The sequence below is a fragment of the Erythrolamprus reginae genome, chromosome 1 (assembly GCF_031021105.1).
Source record: "Erythrolamprus reginae isolate rEryReg1 chromosome 1, rEryReg1.hap1, whole genome shotgun sequence".
NCBI classification, from domain to species: Eukaryota; Metazoa; Chordata; class Lepidosauria; order Squamata; family Dipsadidae; genus Erythrolamprus; species Erythrolamprus reginae.
In genome coordinates, this window is record NC_091950.1 from 375,433,158 (window position 1) to 375,454,327 (window position 21,170).

General features: G+C 41.1%; 1 protein-coding gene across 1 annotated transcript in view; it reads left to right on the forward strand.

Annotated features, from left to right (window-relative positions):
- Positions 1-580: 580 nt before the first annotated feature.
- Positions 581-21,170, forward strand: part of LOC139157656 (myelin and lymphocyte protein-like) — a 46,524-nt gene continuing 25,934 nt past the window's right edge. The window contains exon 1 of the mRNA XM_070734653.1: positions 581-777. Coding sequence (XP_070590754.1) covers positions 691-777 — 87 coding nt within the window. The 5' untranslated portion in view covers positions 581-690. The remainder of the gene's footprint in view (positions 778-21,170) is intronic.

Consider the following 21,170-nt stretch of genomic DNA (forward strand, 5'->3'; position numbering starts at 1 on the left):
CTCCTTTCCTCCCCCTTCCTTCTTTCTTCTCCAGTTTCTCCTCTTCTCTCTCCCCTTTCTCTCATTCTTTCCTACTTCCTCTTACATCCTCAAAAATCCTTCCCTGAGTGGATAATTCTATTTCTATTGCATGACAGACTGAAATTACCTGTCTTTTAGTCTGTCATACTAACTGTGCATTCTCTGTTGCATCACCTTTTCTGATTGAGACATCATCTCCCACAAATGATCCAGAGACATGATTTCTACTGTTTCCATAAAGTTAAGATTACTTAAAAACATGAAATTAAAATTCATGCCAGAATGCACCAGAATAATGTAGCAACATAGTTCCAGTGATGCTACCCAAGAACTGATCATCTTAAATTCAGAACTAGCTGCTCATTATTCTAGTTACATTTGCCCTCTACACATGATCATTCAAAAGTGCTTGAGGAATTATGAGACAGCAGAAAAGACTTATTCTTTGGAACAGCCTTTTTACTTTCCTAAGGTCACATAAAGATTAGGGGCAAGTACCTCTGGTTGGTTAGCCACGCCCATACTGAGCTCCATCCCTGGAGGGCAGGCAACTTTAAGGTAGCTGAACAGTTAAGATCTCACATACCCAAGAGGAAGAAAGGAAACCAGACTCTAGCTGTGTAGAGCGAGGACTTGTGTGTGTGTGATTTTGAAAAAGGAAACAGCACAATGTCTTCAGCAACTGCCACAGCTTCTTTACCTAGTGGTGCTTCAGTCCTGGCATCATTTCCTGACATTCTTGTTATTCCTGAGTTTGTGAGTATAACTTTTTCTTCTTTTAAACTAAACTAGTTTAGTTGCTAGAAAACACAATATAAAAACTGTCTATCTTTATTCTGTATCTAAAAAGCCCGGGTTAGATTAGCCTTCACGTTTGTTTCATAGGGATTCTAAAAGCAAAGTGTCTAGGTTTTCCAGTTTTGCTAATACCTTTCTTCCCAACATCAGATACATTTTTAGTGGAATGAGCTATAGTTTATTAGAATGAATTATATTTTGAAAACAATAACATGAGGCTGGGTAACAAGTTTTTTTTAATTAAAGAACTAGACTAGCAAGGAGATAACATGGTCCCACTCTTCCATTCCATGTTGACAGGCTTCAGAGTTTTTTTAAAAATTCTATTTTTAAATTGCAAGAGCATGTTTAGTTGACTTTCAAGGTTATACTCGACTAATTCATGCATATAGCAGGTGCACATTGGGCAGGTGCGCCGCACTAAAGTAGCTAATTATTTGGTTGAACTGGTGACCTGTGTACTGAAAGCCAATCTTCAAGGTCTATTGAATTTACTGTTTCCCGGAGAAACAAGGCATATCATGCTTGTACATCGAGGTGCCTGGGTCTTTTAATAGATATTAGAAGAGGTAGAACACATGTTTGGAATGTGAATGACTAGAGGGGTAGCTACAGTTGCAATGATTGTAAAGGCTAAGAGAGTTTGACAGTTTTGGGTCCAATGGAGCTCCCAGAGTTTTGAGTTGATCAAATTTACTGAAGGATGCTTTTCTCATAGCTCACCAGTCACCACATCTATCCTGGGAAACTATCACTTTCGGTCTTTCAGGGTGTTTGGGGGGGGTATACACATAGAGCTTATTTTCTGTTCACCCTAGAACAGTGATGGCAAACCTATGGCAAGGGTGCCACAGGTGGCCCATGGAGCCATATCTGCTGGCACGCTAGCCATTGCCCTAGTTCAGCTCCAACGTGCATGTGTGTGCCGGTCAGCTGATTTTTGCCTTGCACAGAGGCTCTGCAAAGGTGTTTTTGGCTTCCAGAGAGGCTCTGGGGGTTGGGGGAGGGCGTTTTTACTCTTCCCTGACTTCAGGGAAGCCTTTGGATTTGGGGGAAGGCGAAACATGAGCCTACTGGGCCAACCAGAAGTTGGGAAACAGGCTGTTTCCAGCCTCCAAGGGCCTCCGGGGAGTGGGGGAAGCTGTTTTCACTCTCCCCAGGCATTGAATTATGGATGTGGGCACTCGCGCATGTGCGATAGCATACACGCATGCTTTTTCGGCACCCGAGGGAAAAAAGGTTCGCCATCACTGCCTTAGAACACTTCTGTAAGACTGATAGGCAGAGGGAGCCACTGAGGTTCCATTCCTGAACTTCAAGAATGAGTGAAGTTTTAAACTTGAGTTTCCAATATTCTATGTATTTACACTGAAACAAAGAGTCATATTTATTCTCAAGGAGCTTTATCCTTAAGGTAGGCATTCAACAGGTGGTTTCCAAGAGAAACACCTGAAAATATGATAGCTTGGTGACTTTCTATCTCTATAGGAACTCTGCTAATTGGCAACAACAGCCTTGAGTTACCTTTTAGATCTGCATGCTAAAAGAGGCTGTAGATTCTTTTACCTATATCTACTATTATATTGCAGCTCTACTTATTTATTTTTTTAAAGACTTAAGAGTGGAGTTCTTAAACAGCTACCCAGAAAGATGATATTTCCTTCTTCAATGGGAGACTTGATATCCTCTCCAAATGTTAAGCGCTCATAATAAATACAAGATTGTACAGATAAATCAGCTCTAGTAACTTATCAGGGTGGGGTTCAGTTGTGGATATGCTTTTTCTGTTAAAGGGATTTAAATGTTTATTATTCTATGGGTGCTACATCGAATGCTTAGTGAGCTTTAATCTCTATGCATGTCCTAGCAATTCTTTGAAAATATCAGATCATTTCCTTATGAATACTGGTTGGCCTCTGTGACTGGATTCACACAATATTCTAATCCCAGGTAATTGCTATATTCTTCTAACAAGCTCTGTCCAAACTGAGAAGCATTTTATTTGTTAGTGTCCTCACCTAGTTTACACAGCCTAAGAAAAAGATTTCACAATGCATTGAATGGCAAAGTACCCAAACCCATTTGAGCGTAATTTTGGGCATTGGATGGATTCAGTTTTTGTCTTCTAAAATTTTAACTGTAGCCAGGAGGAGGGAGGCAATTTCCACTCCAGTCCTACAGTTTCCCTAAAAGACTCTCAAGATTCTCTCTTCATACCTGGAGGGTGTTGTGATTCCGTCTGAGGCCCCTCAGGGAACGGCTGATCCTCTGCCGGCTTCCTGCTCAGAGGGGGAGGATGAGGAACAGGAGGTTCAGGCAGACGGGGAGGAGGAATCTCAGGCTGAGGGAGAGGGAGGGCAGCCAGAGTCCCCCGAGAGGGAGCTCTCCCCAGCAAGCAGCCTGGATTCCTTAGATGAAAATGCACAAGCAATAATCGATCTCCGGCAGAGAAGAGCAACACAACGAAGGGGACAATTAGCCAGGTACTTTCAGCACTAAAGAGGCAACAGCTAGGTTTGGGTGTGGTGCTCTCTGGAAAGGCTAAAAGGCAGACCCACCCTTCCTGGCTTGTGGAGTATTATCTTTGGGAGTCCTGGGACCTGGCTGTGATCTTTGGTGTCTTGGAATTCTGGTTTGTGACTTTGAATACTGAAACCTTGGGGGGGAAAGGTGTGGGTCTTATTCTCTACAGTGGTGGGTGTGCCAGCAAGAAGTCTGCTGTATTGTCTGGCCATCAGGACTCTGCTGTGAAGTCTCATAGCCTGACTGTTGGGAAGAACAGGTTTTTCTCTGTGTTTATTTTTCAAACTATAAAGTGCTTTTGCTTTTACCAGCGTGTCTGGCTGCTTTTTCCAGTTGGTGTTGAAGTCTGGGGGCACCCAGGCAGAACAGAGGGGCTATTAGTTGCTGAATTCTCAGGAAGAAGAAAAATATGGACTTTGGTATCCAATAATAAAAAAATGCCAATGGCATGATTACTCTCATGTACAATTTGACCTTAAAATCATCTTTTTTCTAAACCTCCCATTTGTAACAGAACACACAAAAGCCTTCTTTTCTTTCCTAGAAAATAAGGATGAACTACAAAGCATAAACATTTTAGTAATCAAAATTAAAAATAACAATACAAGAGAGACTGGCTCATCTATTCCTATGTGAAAAGAAATTTCTGATCTGTTAACAAAATACGATTTTTCCAGAGTGTGCACCAAAACTATATGCTAATTGAAAGAGATACTTTGAAAAACATGTCCTTAACTGTCTTATACTGAGTAAAAAGCATATTCAGAAGAATCCCCAAGTCCAATCATGGAATTATTGTGTCACATCTCAGCTTTGACATGCAAATCACACTAAATCAGCTTTTTTTTAAACCAGTTCCTTCTCTTTTAGGAGTCTCCAGCTGTTGATGTAGACCTGCTTAGTTACTTCTGAACAGGACAGACAATGGGGAAATTCCAAAACCTTTGCTCCATTAGTTGCAGTGTTTCTAGGGATTGTGGCAGGTCACTATATTAGTCAATTAAGAATCTAATCTCTGGGTGGAGCCATACCTTTAATATTTGAATTCATACCATTCATATATGGACTGTGTGACATTTTTTCCAATTGGACTACATAATATGGTGAATCCCACCTGCATGATGTATTTATAAAAATACGAAATGTACAGCATGCTATAACTATAATCCCCAGCTATATTGTAAGGTGAGAGTGGGAGATTTGTACTTAGTCTAGAAAAAAATAAAAATGCATCAGAGAGGAAAAAAATCTCTTCTTCTCCTATTGCTCCTATCTAAAAAAATCTTCATTCAGTCCTAAGCAAACAGTCCACTAACAACTACCAAAGATTTATGTATTTTCTATTGGTCTTTCCCCCCCACCCTTCTATATTTTTTCTATCTGTCTGTCTGTCTGCCTGCCTGCCTGCCTGCCTGCCATTGAAGGGCACTTAGAAGCTACAATTGGCCCAGAACTGACAGTGACCCACAACCACGAGCTGATTATCTCAGTGTCGTTATAGTTGCCGCCATCTTGTTTTTAAATACTGTGCATGAGGCATGTCCGCAATTGAACCAGCAGTGGGAGAAACCAGAACCCACCCCTGGTGATAACTCTGGTAAAGAATAGTTATTTCTCTACCCTTATGATGTCCAGATGAAGCTGTCCAGTGGCCTTGCTTAAAGGTGACCCAGTTCCTTCTGGGCTCTTTTATGGCCCCTGAGAAGATTATTCTAGACATCTACTGGATAAAGTTATTCAGAGTTGGAATCCAGTTGTACAGGTTTTGTGGAGTTGCCTGAGGGATGGACTTGCCTGGTTAACTGGAAAGAGCGTTAAGAGTTCTGTTAGTTCTAATGACCTGCATAGGGTCCTCGGAGAGGTGAATTCAGTCACCTGTATTTTAGATCTCTGTCCTTCCTGGTTGATTAAGGTCTCTTGGGTGCTGGAGGTGGCTGGGCTTGTGCCTAGGTGAATATTTCTCCTTTGGGAGGCTGTGTGTTTCTTGAAGGAGGCAGTTGTTTGCCCCTCCTTATCAGAAGTATATTAGACCCAATGAATTTGAACAATTTTTACTGAAAGTGATTGAATTTATAGTTTTTAGAAGGCACTGAAAGAAGCAAATCTTTTCAATTAGGATTCAGGACTGAATATGGCATTGCAACTATTGTCCTTTTTTATCATTACTTTTTACTTATGTTTATACAAAATACTATCCTATGCATGTTTGACAAATAAATAAATACATAAAATAGATAAAAATAAACAACATTGATAATGCTTGGCAATGAAATCTGTTGGATTTAAAATGGGGATAGTGCATCCATCCTGGTCCTTCTTGATCTTTCTGTTACCTTTGATATCATTAATCATGAATCAGCTTGCATCAGCTCAGTGGGTTGGGCATGGGAGGCACTGGGTTACAATGGTTCTCCTCCTTTCTCCAGAATTGATTTCAATCAGTGGAGGGTGGAAGGAGGCAAGTTGAGCCTAAGTTTGCTACCTTTTCCTCTCATTCTGTTTAAGATCTATGAAGCCACTGGGCAAGGTAATCATCAACAGTGTGTTAATTATATCCAGTTCTACTTTCCACTCTGGGCCAACCAGGCAATGGGCAAAGTCTTTTACCATTGCTTGAAGGCTATGATGGTCTGGCAGGAAAGAACAAGATTGAATGGATGTGGCAAGATTGAATGGATATGGGTTAACTTTCAGGGCACCCCAATTCTTGGGACTTTACATCTTAATTCTGAATGATGGTGCATTTTCCCAGTTAAAGTTGGTGCCCATTTTAAACATCTTCCTCAGCTTCTGAGCAAAGATCAAACGGCAGCCATGGCCAAGGAGGCTTTTGCGCATCTTCCACCTGCGAGTTTCACCCCTACTTGGATTGATCGATCGATCGATTGATTGATTGATTGATTTAGTTAGTTAGTTAGTTAGTTAGTCCAATACACAATGACAGTTTTAGTGGGTATATATATATGACGGTCTTGGTATATTTGGGTTTCTTCCCATGTAGGATTTGGAAATTTCTGGCGACGTTTCGACGAGGTCCCACTCGTCATCTTCAGGCTGGTGTTTCTGTCCTTGTTGTAGGGTGAACAGTGTTCGCTCTAGAACAAGGACAGAAACACCAACCTGAAGATGACGAGTGGGACCTTGTCGAAACGTCGCCAGAAATTTCCAAATCCTACATGGGAAGAAACCCGAATATACCAAGACCGTCATACCTGTACCCGTGAAAATCTACGAAAACACACACACACACACACATATATACACATACACACACATAGTAAAATACATGATGAAGGTTATAGAGGAGATATTCATAGTAAAATATATCTATGAAAGAATAGAAAAGAAGATATAGTAATAGAACATATCAATGAAAGAATAGAAGAAGAGATATAGGAATAGAAGAAAGGTATCTGGAGTCCTTGCTCATGGTGAATCTCGCCTTAATTACCTCCTTAATTAGATTGCTGTAATATTCTCTATAGTGCATCAAACTACCATTGAAGGGCCATTGAAAGCTGCAATTGGTCCAGAACAGAGATGGATTCCTACCCATTTGGACCAGTTCTATAGAAGAGGTAGTAACTTGCCTGCTATGTCCGAGCTGGCTCTCTTGTTGGTGCCATAGGCACTGCCATCTTGTTTTTTTAGTACTGCACATGTATGTGCCTGCGTGTTGCGTCCCTGAGCGAACTGACAGTAACACAACCCGGAACCCACCCCTGGTCCAGAATGTAAGTTTTGTGAGTAATTTTTGGCTTCTCTTATTATTCCCCTGTATCATCACTGCTGTGTGAGTTTCACTAGTTCTGAGTAGGCTTCTGGGTTCAATTAAATTCAGGATGATGGTTATCGCTTGTAAAACCTTGCACAGCATAGGGCCTGCAGCAGTGGTGGGTTGTAAATGATTTTGCTACCAGTCTGCACATTAGCAGAAGCATCCTGGGTGGGTGGGTAGAGCCTCCCACTGCCAGTGCTACTGGTTCTAAGAACACAGAAACACAGAAGATAGCTGGCATAAAAAGACCTCATGGTCCCTCTAGTCTGCTCTTATACTATTTCCATCTAATCTGCTCTTATACTATTTCCATCTAGTCTGCTCTTATACTCTTTTATCTTAGGATGGATATATGTTTATTCCACGCATGTTTAAATTCAGTTACTGTGGATTTACCAACCATGTCTGATGGAAGTTTGTTCCAAGCATCTACTACTCTTTCAGTCAAATAATATTTTCTCATGTTGCTTCTGATCTTTTCCCCAACTAACCTCAGATTGTGCCCCCTTATTCTTGTGTTCACTTTCCTCTTAAAAACACTTCCCTCCTGAACCTTATTTAGCCCTTTAACATATTTAAATGTTTCAATCATGTCCACCCTTTTCCTTCTGTCCTCCAAACTATACAGATTGAGTTCATTAAGTCTTTCCTGATACGTTTTATGCTTAAGACCTTCCACCATTCTTGTAGCCCGTCTTTGGACCCGTTCAATTTTATCAACATCTTTTTGTAGGTGAGGTCTCCAGAACTGAACACAGTATTCCAAATGTGGTCTCACCAGCGCTCTATATAAGGGGATCACAATCTCCCTCTTCCTGCTTGTTATACCTCTAGCTATGCAGCCAAGCATTCTACGGTTCAGAACTGGTCTGAACCAGGAACAACCCACTACTGGCCTTCAGAGTACCTACAGAACCATCTTTCTCCCATTGTTTCTGTTTTCCCCAGCAGATCTAGCAGAAAAGTCATGCTCAGGATCCCTTTCATCAATGAGCCATGTTGGTACAGTTCTGCAGACTAACTCACTGCTGACTCCAGGAGTTTTTTTATGAGTAGCTCAAAGTTGACTCAGCCACCATCCTTCTGTGGTCAGTAAGGTGAGGACCCAGATTGTTGGGAGCAATATCCTGGCTCTGTAAACCTCTTAGAGGAGGCTGTAAAGCACTATGAAATGGTATATAAGTCTAAGTGCTCTTGCTTTTGCTATCAGATTTAATGCCATCTTGTGGAATGCCCAAGTTTTTCTTTTCAGTGCCTGTCTAATGGTACAGGCAGATTTAGATGGAGAGCATTCATGGACCATCTCCCAATCTCCCCTTTTCTGAAAAAACCCAAAGGACTTGTCTATTACCTTCCTCCATTCTTCACAGAGGTTGCTGTCTTCTCTTGTTCATTGAATCAGCCATGACTCACACCGGAAACCCCCATGTTATGCCACGAGGTTACATACAACCTTTACTGTGGGAAATGAGTTGAGACACGGAATACTTGCTTTCAGGTGTTTTATTTCATAAAGGGTTCAGCAATGGTTAATTAATTACTAAGTTGCCATTTTCAAACACAGAGAATTGGATAGATCACACTTAGAAATACATGGTCTTTTTGATCTAGTTCAAACTTTCTGGTTAGCTTTTTCCTGGTTATTCCAAAGCTGTGTGGATAGAATGATTAGGGTGGAAAGAAACGGCAGGAAAAGTACTTGGTACACTCAACTGTAATCTACACATGTGAGGTGTGACTGGATGTGAGAAACTAAGTACCAATGATTCTCAGGCTAGATTTGATAGTTCTGCTCAGATTTGACAGTTCTGCTCAGACTCAATATTATCCAGTGCTACACAAAGCCCATTATTTATGAAAAGAGTGAGAAGAAAATTCTAAAGATTTAAACTACCAGCAGTATAAGGAGGCCCTTGTGCACTGAAAGCACATAGTCAAAAGTTTAATTTGATGTCGTTCTTGTATGATAGAAATATAGAAACATAGAAACATAGAAGACTGACAGCAGAAAAAGACCTCATGGTCCATCTAGTCTGCCCTTATACTATTTTCTGTATTTTATCTTAGGATGGATATATGTTTATCCCAGGCATGTTTAAATTCAGTTACTGTGGATTTACCAACCACGTCTGCTGGAAGTTTGTTCCAAGGATCTATTACTCTTTCAGTGAAATAATATTTTCTCATGTTGCTTTTGATCTTTCCCCCAACTAACTTCAGATTGTGTCCCCTTGTTCTTATGTTCACTTTCCTATTAAAAACACTTCCCTCCTGGACCTTATTTAACCCTTTAACATATTTAAATGTTTCGATCATGTCCCCCCTTTTCCTTCTGTCCTCCAGACTATACAGATTGAGTTCATTAAGTCTTTCCTGATACGTTTTATGCTTAAGACCTTCCACCATTCTTGTAGCCCGTCTTTGGACCCGTTCAATTTTGTCAATATCTTTTTGTAGGTGAGGTCTCCAGAACTGAACACAGTATTCCAAATGTGGTCTCACCAGCGCTCTATATAAGGGGATCACAATATCCCTCTTCCTGCTTGTTATACCTCTAGCTATGCAGCCTAACCTCAACCATTATAATAATAATGGTTGAGGTTGGGACTAAAAACTAAAATTATTAGTCACTGCAAATCCTTCACATAAAAACAAGTCTGAAATTTTTCAAAATCAAATATAACAATACATGAAAGGGGCGGCATACAAATCAAATCAAATCAATCAATCAATAATTCAGAGCATCCTTTTAAACAGATTGAGAATTCTCCTTGGCAAACAAAAACCACTACAACAGTCTTTCCTGATACGTTTTATGCTTAAGACCTTCCACCATTCTTGTAGCCCGTCTTTGGACCCGTTCAATTTTGTCAATATCTTTTTGTAGGTGATTTTGTATGATTATTGTATGCGGTTCTTTAGCTTTATAGTTACTCTTCTGTTGCACACTGCTCAGAATCACATTGTTTGAGTTGGATGGCCCTATGAATTCAATAAGGCCTAAAGGATTCAATAAATAAATAATCAACCAATATAGCTGTGCCATGCTGATAAGATTTCTAACAGTTCTTAGCTTAGAAATCAGGTTAACTCTGTACAATGAAAATATTTTGATGGGCTCCAAAGTTCTTGGGTGTCTGAAATCTAGCAATCTGTGAATATGCTTATACCAAGTCTGGTTCTTGGTCAAGAGAACACAAAGGGGATGATTGGAGAGATCTCATGTAGCTTGTACTGCATGCCTGGTGTGGTTTTTTTGAATGGTGCGGAGAGAATTCAAGTTGCTTAAGTTACAACATGTTTTATACTTCTGCTGAAATAGCAGTTTTTTGTATTGCTATACAACAGCAATATCTCTTCTCCTTTGAGATTACTCTGCATTAAAAAGAACAGATTGCACATTCCATGCAATACATTTGATTGCATTTTTTAAATCATCATTTAAAAAATTATTGCTATATTTATTTATTTATTTATTTATTTATTTATTCATTCATTCATTCATTCATTCATTCATTCATTCATTCATTCATTCATTCATTCATTTATTTATTTATTTATTTATTTATTTATTTATTGTTAGAGTTGGAAGGGACCATGCTGGTCATCAAGTCCAACCCCCTGCCTAAGCAGGAACCCTATAGCAGCCCAGCCAAATGGCAGTCCAATTTCCTCTTAAAAATGTCCAGAGTATTGGAGTTCACAACATCCGCTGGTAGGTTGTTCCACTGGTTGATCGTTCTGACCGTCAGGAAGTTCTTCCTTATTTCCAAGTTGAATCTCTCCTTGGTCAGCTTCCAGCCGTTGTTCCTCGTCCGGCCCTCCGGTGCCCTAGAGAATAAAGTGATCCCCTCCTCTCTGTGGCAACCCCTCGTATACCTGTAGACTGCTATCATGTCCGCTCTGGCCCTCCTTTTCTCTAGGCTATCCATGCCCAGTTCCCGCAGTCTCTCTTCGTAAGTCTTTGTTTCTAGACCCCTGATCATTTTGGTAATGATCATGTGTTAGAAACATTTAATGCAACAGCTCCTTCAGTTCTTGGATGAGAAGCTGAACATCTTCAAAGAAAAAAAAAAGAAAATTTAGTTGCCTTTTGAAAAACACCTTTGGGACAACCATGACCTGGATGGTTGAGAATTTCCATAGACCTCTAATCTACACAATCCTTTTTTCCCAACATTTATAACAATAGCCATATGGCTAAATTGGAGTGCATAAAACTGGGGGCCCTGTCACAGTGTGTAAAAATTTTGACTATGGTGAGCATTAGCATAGCACAGCACAGCACAGCACAGCACAGCACAGCACAGAACAGAACAGAACAGAACAGAATAGAATAGAATAGAATAGAATAGGAATTCTTTATTGGCCAAGTGTGATTGGACATACAAGCTTTGCATAATGTGCAAAATTCAAAACTTATATATATGTTTAAATTGCAGCCCCTTTTTGGTACCCCTAGTGACTGAGTTATTTTAGTTTAAATGGGAATTATCTTCCATGTTCTAAGGACTGGCTTACTTAGTTGTACCTTGTGAGTATTCAGCAGAGAGGTAGTTATTTGAAATAAGGAATTTCCTGATTTGTACTTAAATTTCTGAGCCTTATAATGCAAACCTAGCTCTTCCACAAGACAGCGTAATAATCTCATCAGACATAAAAAACAGACAAGAATACCATGCTGCCTTTAAAAAGCCATAGCTGCACTTCCAATGTTTACTCTGCCTGGACAGAGATTCTGGCTACATCAGAAGTTGGTATGTTGAGGGAAGAGTGAGAGTGGGGAAATCTTCCTTTGCTATCAGTTGTCCAACACCACAAAGATCAAAAGAATTGACAGCAGGAAACGTGTATTCCTCTTCTGCACTTTGTAGGGAGAAGAGAGTCTTTGTGGTGCTGGAAGAACTCGCAATCAAAACACCCTTTCCCCTTCCTGCTCTCCCTATATTTCCCACCTTATCTAGATTGGCAAGAGAGGCAACAGAGATCTTTGATATAGTGAGAGAATCCTTCTAACAGAAGAGCAGCTCTGAAAAGAAGTAGCCATTTGACTAGAGCAGGGGATGTGCCTGTGGTAGCTTCAAGTGACCAGTAAGGGAGGTCAGTTTATTTTGGGACAGTTCAATTGAAGTCTAGCCATTTGGAATGACTAGTTCTGGCAGAAGTTGAAAAACACTGTTTTTGTAAAAGCAAGAAATTATGGATGGAAATTGCCTTCCATCAAGGAGGGGTACCAAGGAGGGGAATAGCATGAATGCCCTCAACAGACAGTTAGTGATATTTTTTGGCGAAGGCAAGCAGAATGTGTGGAGGAATTTTTATCATTCTTGGAAATAAATTTTTGTGGGACTTTAAAACTTATCTGTTTATAATACAGGTTTTTTTTACAGGCCAACTTTAACCCACTTTTTCAAAAGTATCCACCCTTTGTGAGTTTCTGTCTGTCTCACAAGAAAAGAGGTTTAGGTTTTTTTATTATTATTTAAATGACTCAAACAACAGAAAAGTTAACAGTGTGTAAGTACTGGGTTGTATTCCACTGGAATGTCTGCATTTGCAGCAGAAGATAAGTGTTTGAGAATGAAAGGCTGGGAACAGTTAAAAGATGGAACATGAAGTACTGTTACAGGTCTCAAAGAGAGATTGCAAAATAGAAGTATTCTGTCTCTGCTACTGATAGACATACACTGACTCGAGAAGGAGAAGTACCATATCTCTCAATATCAGGTACTAAGGGACAAAGTGGGACAGTGCTCAGACCTTGGTTTCATACCTAAAGGCTTCCCTACTTGACCACCACGAAGAAATTTTCTGGACTCCTTATTACTTCTAATGGGAATCATTATGGGATACTTTCTTAAAGGTAGACCTATCACTTTGAAATGAGCATGTTACTCAAGTGTAGTTCAGAAGCTGTTGTGCATAAAAGCAATGTACCCTAGCATTACTTTCCTCCAACAGTTGATATGTTTGGGCAAATATACCTATCCTTAAAACTTAAGGGTAGCAGGAAAGAGGTGGCCATGGTATGTACCTGTTGCGAAAGCCCAGGATTCCAGCACACCCAACTTTATTTTCACCATTAAACAAACTGATAATAAACTACAGGCATGGGGAAATAGCAAATAGTGTGGCTTATAGAGGTGGTGCCCACTCAGTGAAAGATTAGAGAATGGGTACATAGTTCGGCTGCTTAAAATTGGCTTCCCACCCACCTGATACAATAGCAGAAAACTTTATAGCGAGCAAAGATAAAGAAGAGGGTGGTGCAAGTCCAGGGGAGGGGGCAGACTTATGGCTCCAGTGCTGGGAAGAAGGAAAGGGGAAGAGGAATTAATGGCCCATTTCATTTTTGTGTGGAGCAGCTGCCCGAAACTTGTTAAACCAGGTAGTCTGCTATAGACTGCTGCAGGCGATCTTTAAAAAAACACACCAAACAAATGACCAAACTTTATTGAGAGCATTTGTAGAACAACTAACAAGAATGAAGAGGCATGTTTCTACGTTGTGCATATGCCAGATCTAGTCTACTAATCTGCTGTTGGAAGGAAAATCCATCCGGTTCAGTTCCCCACTGGGACAAATATGCTGGAAATAAAATGGAGGCTGACTGGAAAGAAAGATTCAATTTAGTGATGAGCAGAACCACCCTGTGATTCTGGGGCAGTGGACCAATTGGTTGAATGAGTGGATGGATTTTTGTAGGTTTTTGTGACTTGGAAGTTTGAACTGTTCTGGGGGTTTTAAAATGAAGGGGCTTGGGTCTTTTGCTAAATGGCGATAGGTTAATCCTATTACAGTAGAACCTGTGGTCACGAATGCTTCTGACCAAATCAGGTTCTGACCAAAAAATTCACCTTTTTTTGCCGTCAATTTTTCCTTCCGTACCATTTTTTTGGTAAGTGACAAATTTCCAAAATTAGGCTTGAGTCACAACCAAAATGGGTTGTGACCAATGGTATAGAATGAATTATGATCATGATCAGAGATTCTACTGTCATGGTCCTGTCCTTCTTAATCCCGTCACCTTGGAGCTAAAGTTGTTTTGTTTATGAATAGATTGGCCTGGATTTCTTAATGGGCACAAATACAGTATCTATTTCTAAAGACGTCTTGCATCTGCTGGAGGCTCTTTTACTATGCAGGAAGCTTCACTTCTTCTTTGTGAAAATATAATATCCTGTCTTTTTAATACGTCCCCAAATATTACATTCTCTAGGACAGTGATGGCAAAACTTTTTTTCTTGGGTGCTGAAAGAGCGTGCGTGTATGCTATCATGCATGCACGAGTGCCCACACCCATCATTCAATTCAACAGCTTCCCCCACATGCCAAAGGCCATCTGGAGGCCGGAAATGACCTGTTTCCCAACTTCTGGATGGGCCCAGTAGGCTTGTGTTTCACTCCCCAATGGAGGCACTCTGGAAGCCAAAGACGCCCTCCCAGAAAAATCAGCTGGCTGGCACACACATGCATGTTGGAGCTGAGTTAGGGCAATGGCTCGTGTGCCAGCAGATATGGCTCTGAGTGCTACCTGTGGCACCCATGCCATAGGTTCACCATCACTGCTCTACGAGGATGGGTTGGTGCTGACTTGTACACTACATAGCCTTCTCTTCCTCCTCCTGTTTTTTCTTTTAAAATTCACATGGCTACTTGAGCATATTGACCATCACCATCTTTGAATTTGGGACATTCAATATACTTAATATTTGATATACTTCACAATATATAGCCGCTCTGAGTTTCCGGAGAGGGACGGCAGACAAATCTAATAAATAATAATAATAATTCATAAGTTGGAATATGGCATTAGGGTAAAGCAAGTTATATCTTTTTACTTGTATGCATCTAATGAATTTGGCCTTTCCGAATTTACTGCCCTCTAGATGTGTTGAGGCAATGGCTCCCCAAATTTTCATTTAGAATATCCAATGATTCATGCTAGCTAGGAACTACGGAATTATAATTTCAACGCATCTGAAATGTGCCTGGTAAGGGAAGAATGGGTTGCAATATAATATACCTGGAAGATACCACTGTGGATATGAAGGATACTCTATGCATGATTTGAAGTCTGTCTTCTTCATGTTCTAAAAGAGATTCTTGTTTTCTAGAAAACAGCCCTCCTCCCCTCCTCCCTGTGGCAGCCCCTCAAGTATTAGAACACTGCTATCATGTCTCCCTTGGTCCTTCTTTTTGCCAGACTGACCATGTTCAGTTCCTGCAACCGCACTTTGTATGTTATAGTTGAAGGCTGCTGTGTTAGGGGTTTGTTACTTATTATCTTGGAAGGAAGTTAGGCAACTCCAATGACTTGAAGTGGGATAAGGATCAGCAATGAGGAACAGAACATTTCAAACTGGTGTCATTTTTATTTATTTATTAGTAACTCAAGGATGGATGGCTATTAGTTCAACTTGGCAGTGGACAAAGATATGGGACATGAGGTGAGATGCTAGAGGAAGAAGGGAAGGACACATTTTCTCTGAGTTTGGAGTTAGCTAGAAAAAAGTGGGGAACAAAATAACTTGGGAAGAGTGTTGGTAGGATATTTTTAAATGCCACCTTGCATTCTAGGTGGCTGACTAGATGGATCAGTGGCTAAGGCACTGAGCTTGTCAGTCAGAAAGGTTGGCAGTTCGACGGTTCGAATCTCTAGTATAGGTCTCCTTTGTGAGCAGGGGGTTGGACTAGATGACCTCCAAGGTCCCTTCCAACTCTATTATGGTTACATTCAGTTTTCATTCCTGCACTCTCGTACCCTTTAGCATTTAAGCTGGAAATCTGTTATTTGTCTTAAACTGTGTAATTCTGAACGGAATGTACCTTTCCCAGGAGATAATGGTAGAATAACTCAGCGAAATAATAGAAGTAAGCCAGGGTGGACTGTGTCTCTAAACAGTTTCTTTCTACCCCTATCTAAGGGAAGCGTTGAGCAGGAGCTGGTCAAAAGGAATTGCACAATCTGGTGACACACCCGGCGACAAATATTTTAAAACAATCTCTTTTACTGTATCTCAGAAAGCCAATCTCGTAATTCAGCAGTGGTTATTCCTGTCCCACCACATTGCACGTTGTGGGATGCGGCAGAAGAATCCAGCTTGTGCATGAAGTCAGAACTACTTGCCTAACAGTAGAGTTTGGTTGCAGTTAAGTCCTGGAATAGGTTCCAAAGTCCAACTCATAATGGGTGGGCGTGGGGGGTCATCTGTAAAAAAAAAGGACTGTAGATGCCATTTGAGGTCTGAGATGAGAGGAAAAAAATGCCTTTGGTCTATTCTGCAAGCACAGCAGCCATGCTCTTTGGCTGCATAGCTAGAGGTATAACAAGCAGAAAGAGGGAGATTGTGATCCCACTGTATAAAGCGCTGGTGAGACCACATTTGGAATACTGTGTTCAGTTCTGGAGACCTCACCTACAAAAAGATATTGACAAAATTGAACGGGTCCAAAGACGGGCTACAAGAATGGTGGAAGGTCTTAAGCATAAAACGTATCAGGAAAGACTTAATGAACTTAAACTGTATAGTCTGGAGGACAGAAGGAAAAGGGGGGACAAGATCGAAACATTTGAATATGTCAAAGGGTTAAATAAGGTTCAGGAGGGAAGTGTTTTTAATAGGAAAGTGAACACAAGAACAAGGGGACACAATCTGAAGTTAGTTGGGGGAAAGATCAAAAGCAACATGAGAAAATATTATTTTACTGAAAGAGTAGTAGATCCTTGGAACAAACTTCCAGCAGACGTGGTTGGTAAATCCACAGTAACTGAATTTAAACATGCCTGGAATAAACATATATCCATCCTAAGATAAAATACAGAAAGTAGTATAAGGGCAGACTAGATGGATCATGACGTCTTTTTCTGCCATCAGTCTTCTATGTTTCTATGTATTGAGATCCCTTTTTGAAACATCCGTGTCATTCTCTGATATCCCAATTTTCATATTTGGGACCTGCTGAGTGGGTCTCTCTTTATTCCCAAATACAGTACTCTACTGCAGGGTGTTAAATCTAGGCAATGATTGAGGCTGGCAAGCATGGAAATAAAACAGGTTTCTTGAACGAGAGCAACCAACGACTTCAACACTAATCCAGAACAATGCTGGTCACGCCTGGCAGCTATATATATATATGTCCCGTTGCCAGGCTCTGCTAGCCAATAAGAACTTAGGGATTTTCTCATTGTGGAAAAAGAATGCCCATAGATACCTGGCTGTTGCTAGGACATAACACCCCTCCCCACCTGATTTGAGCACACATAGTCCCCTAAATCTCCGACCCCTCCGAGTCTTCGGAGAGGGGCGGCATACAAATCTAATAAACTATAACTATAAATACGAGGGACGCTTGTGCGACCTTGTGGAATGGCGTAGTTTGGTTTCTGGCGGCGTTGGTGGTGTTTGGAGTGGTCTTAGTGTTTCATGGGAGGATGGTTGATGAAGGTCTTCTGAATTTGGTCCCGTAGAAGAACCTCCCTCTCTTGGTGTTACCGGCTCCTGGTGTGGGATTTGAGGAACCGGTCTTGAGTCAAGGGTGTCTGGCAACAGGACATCTGGTGGGTGACTTGGCGGGGTGGTTCTGGGCATTGGGACAAATGGTGGAAGAATCAAGTGTCTGGAGGTGTAACTGGTCAACATACCGGCACCAGGTCCATCCATCATTTAACTGGACCCTGTAAGAACAAGGTCCATTTATCTCAAAGATCCAGCCCAGTTCCCAATGTAGATCTCCCCCGCCCCCGTAGTGGTCTCCAACCGTGGCAACTTTAAGACTTGTGGACTTCAACTCCCAGAATTCCTCAGCCAGCTTTGCTTTGCTGGCTGAGGAATTCTGGGAGTTGAAGTCCACAAGTCTTAAAGTTGGCAAGGTTGGAGATCCCTGCTCTTATGGTCAGCATTACTTCCTGAAATTTGGATTCACAGTGTAGAACCTCCATTATGTTATACTGAACCAGAAGCTAGTGATTTTAAGCTGGTGTGCTGTTGAAATTCAGGCTCCTGTGGCGAGCAGATGGAACATCCTGTTGCGTAGACACAGAAAATTGACTTGAGTTCAGCTATGTATGAGTATGCATGTCTTTCAAACACCTACTGGCTGAATTAAGATGCAGATTGATTGTGTCCTTTTTCACAATATTTAAAGCTAGAGCTTTGAAGAACCTCAGTAGCGCTTCCCATCCCACTACTACTTAACTCTCACTTTTGTTAGACCGCCACCCTTCAAAATCAACAAAGGTTTTTAATAGTCCCTAGTTGAAGCAGGTAAGATGAATTTGCCTCGGTGGCATAGTGGTTAGAGCAGTGTTTTCCAACCTTGGCAACTTGAAGATATCTGGACTTCAACTCCCAGAATTCCCCAGCCAGGGAATTCTGGGAGTTGAAGTCCAAATATCTTCAAGTTGCCAAGGTTGGGAAACACTGGGTTAGAGTGCAGTATTACAAGCTCAGTAAAATGAGGACCCAGATTGTTGGGTGCAATATGTCACTCTCTGTAAACTGCTTAGAGAGGGCTGTAAAGCACTGTAAAGCGGTATATAAGTCTAAATGCTATTGCTATATTATATGTAGTTTATATATTTCTGTAAGATTTTTTAGCTATAATCTTGTGCTGAGTGGAAAAGGAATGCTTGGCTTCATTGGTCAGAAGCCAAGCAATGGCAAATTAGCTCTGCACGTTTGAATTTTTTCTTGTCCTAATTTGTACTCCTAGGATTTCGCTTTCACCAGAAGTGTCTGAGGGGCAGAGGACAGGTCAAAATTGCAGCTGCAAATGCACAACTGAAGAATTGCCAGTGTTTTTAAAATTGTGCATCAGGTATAGGAAGCAGCACAATTTACAAATGAGGATATCGTTTTCTGCAAACCAAGCAGGGCAATTGCATAACCAACAGCTTAGGTATAAGAAAAGAAAGAAAAGATGAATTTGGATTTATAGACATCTTAGTGTGGCAGATTTGAAATGGCTGATGTCTACTGGTGCTCCTGCCTGTTAAAATATTTAAGTTGTTTATATCTCAGAGTTCAACCTGTATATGTGCAAATAGATGCAAATGTTATAAAATGTTTGTTTTGCACTTGGTACAAAGAATTTGGTAATATTTCACCATCCAATGAAACTTTGCTCCTATAACTTCTTGCCATCTGGAGAAGTGGAATGAATGAAATAATGATTAGAACATGGACGTTGGAAATGTTTGTTGTACTTCTACAGATAACTCTACCCACAGTTATAGGGTAATTTCAATGATTTTCCCATTCCATTTCTTGCTTTGCTTGTAGATGAGTTGTAGTTGAACCACACTAAAAATGGTCTGGCTTCCAAAATCAGCATCCGCCTGTCCATCTATCTGTCAATTTGCCTGCCTGCCTGCCTGTCCCTCTCTCCTCCCTCTTTTTCTATCTCTATACTAATCATCTGCCTGCCTGCCTGCCTGCCTGCCTGCCTGCCTGCCTGCCTGCCTGCCTGCCTGCCTGCCTGCCTATCTATCTATCTATCTATCTATCTATCTATCTATCTATCTATCTATCTATCTATCTATCTATCTATCTATCTATTAAATTCAGTTACTGTGGATTTATCAACCATGTCTGCTGGAAGTTTGTTCCAAGGATCTACTACTCTTTCAGTAAAATAATATTTTCTCACATTGCTTTTGATCTTTCCCCCAACTAACTTCAGATTGTGTCTCCTTGTTCTTGTGTTCACTTTCCTATTAAAAACACTTCCCTCCTGGACCTTATTTAACCATTTAACATATTTAAATGTTTCGATCATGTCCCCCCTTTTCCTTCTGTCCTACAGACTATACAGTTTGAGTTCATTAAGTCTTTCCTGATACGTTTTATGCTTAAGACCTTCCATCATTCTTGTAGCCCGTCTTTGGACCCGTTCAATTTTGTCAATATCTTTTTGTAGGTGAGGTCTCCAGAACTGAACACATCCTACTTGCTTTCCCTACCGCCTGACTGCACACATTTTGAGACTGTCAGAAATCACTACCCCTAATGTTGTGATTCCGTCTGAGGCCCCTCAGGGAACGGCTGATCCTCTGCCGGCTTCCTGCTCAGAGGGGGAGGATGAGGAACAGGAGGTTCAGGCAGACGGGGAGGAGGAATCTCAGGCTGAGGGAGAGGGAGGACAGCCAGAGTCCCCCGAGAGGGAGCTCTCCCCAGCAAGCAGCTTGGATTCCTTAGATAAAAATGCACAAGCAATAATCGATCTCCGACAGTGAAGAGCAACACAACGAAGGGGACAATTAGCCAGGTACTTTCAGCACTAAAGAGGCAACAGCTGGGTTTGGGTGTGGTGCTCTCTGGAAAGGCTGAAAAGGCAGACCCACCCTTCCTGGCTTGTGGAGTATTATTTTTGGGAGTCCTGGGACCTGGCTGTGATCTTTGGCGTCTTGGAATTCTGGTTTGTGACTTTGAATACTGAAACCTTGGGGGAAAAAGGTGTGGGTCTTATTCTCTACAGTGGTGGGTGTGCCAGCAAGAAGTCTGCTGTATTGTCTGGCCATCAGGACTCTGCTGTGAAGTCTCATAGCCTGCCTGTTGGGAAGAACAGGTTTTTCTCTGTGTTTATTTTTCAAACTATAAAGTGCTTTTGCTTTTACCAGCGTGTCTGGCTGCTTTTTCCAGTTGGTGTTGAAGTCTGGGGGCACCCAGACAGAACACCTAAATCCTTGTCTTCTGAAGTTTTTGCTAACACAGAACTGTTAATACAATACTCAGATTGAGGATTCCTTTTCCCCGTGCATTATTTTACATTTGGAAACATTAAACTGCAGTTTCCATTGCTTTGACCATTTATCTAGTAAGGCTAAATCATTTACCATATTACAGATGCCTCCAGGAATATCAACCCTATTGCACACTTTAGAGTCATCGGCAAATAGGCAAACCTTCCCTACCAAACCTTCCCCTATGTCACTCACAAACATATTAAAAAGAATAGGACCCAGAACAGACTCTTGTGGCACACTGCTTGTAACCTGTCTCTGCTCAAAATACTCGCAATTAACAATAACTCTCTGATGTCTACGCTT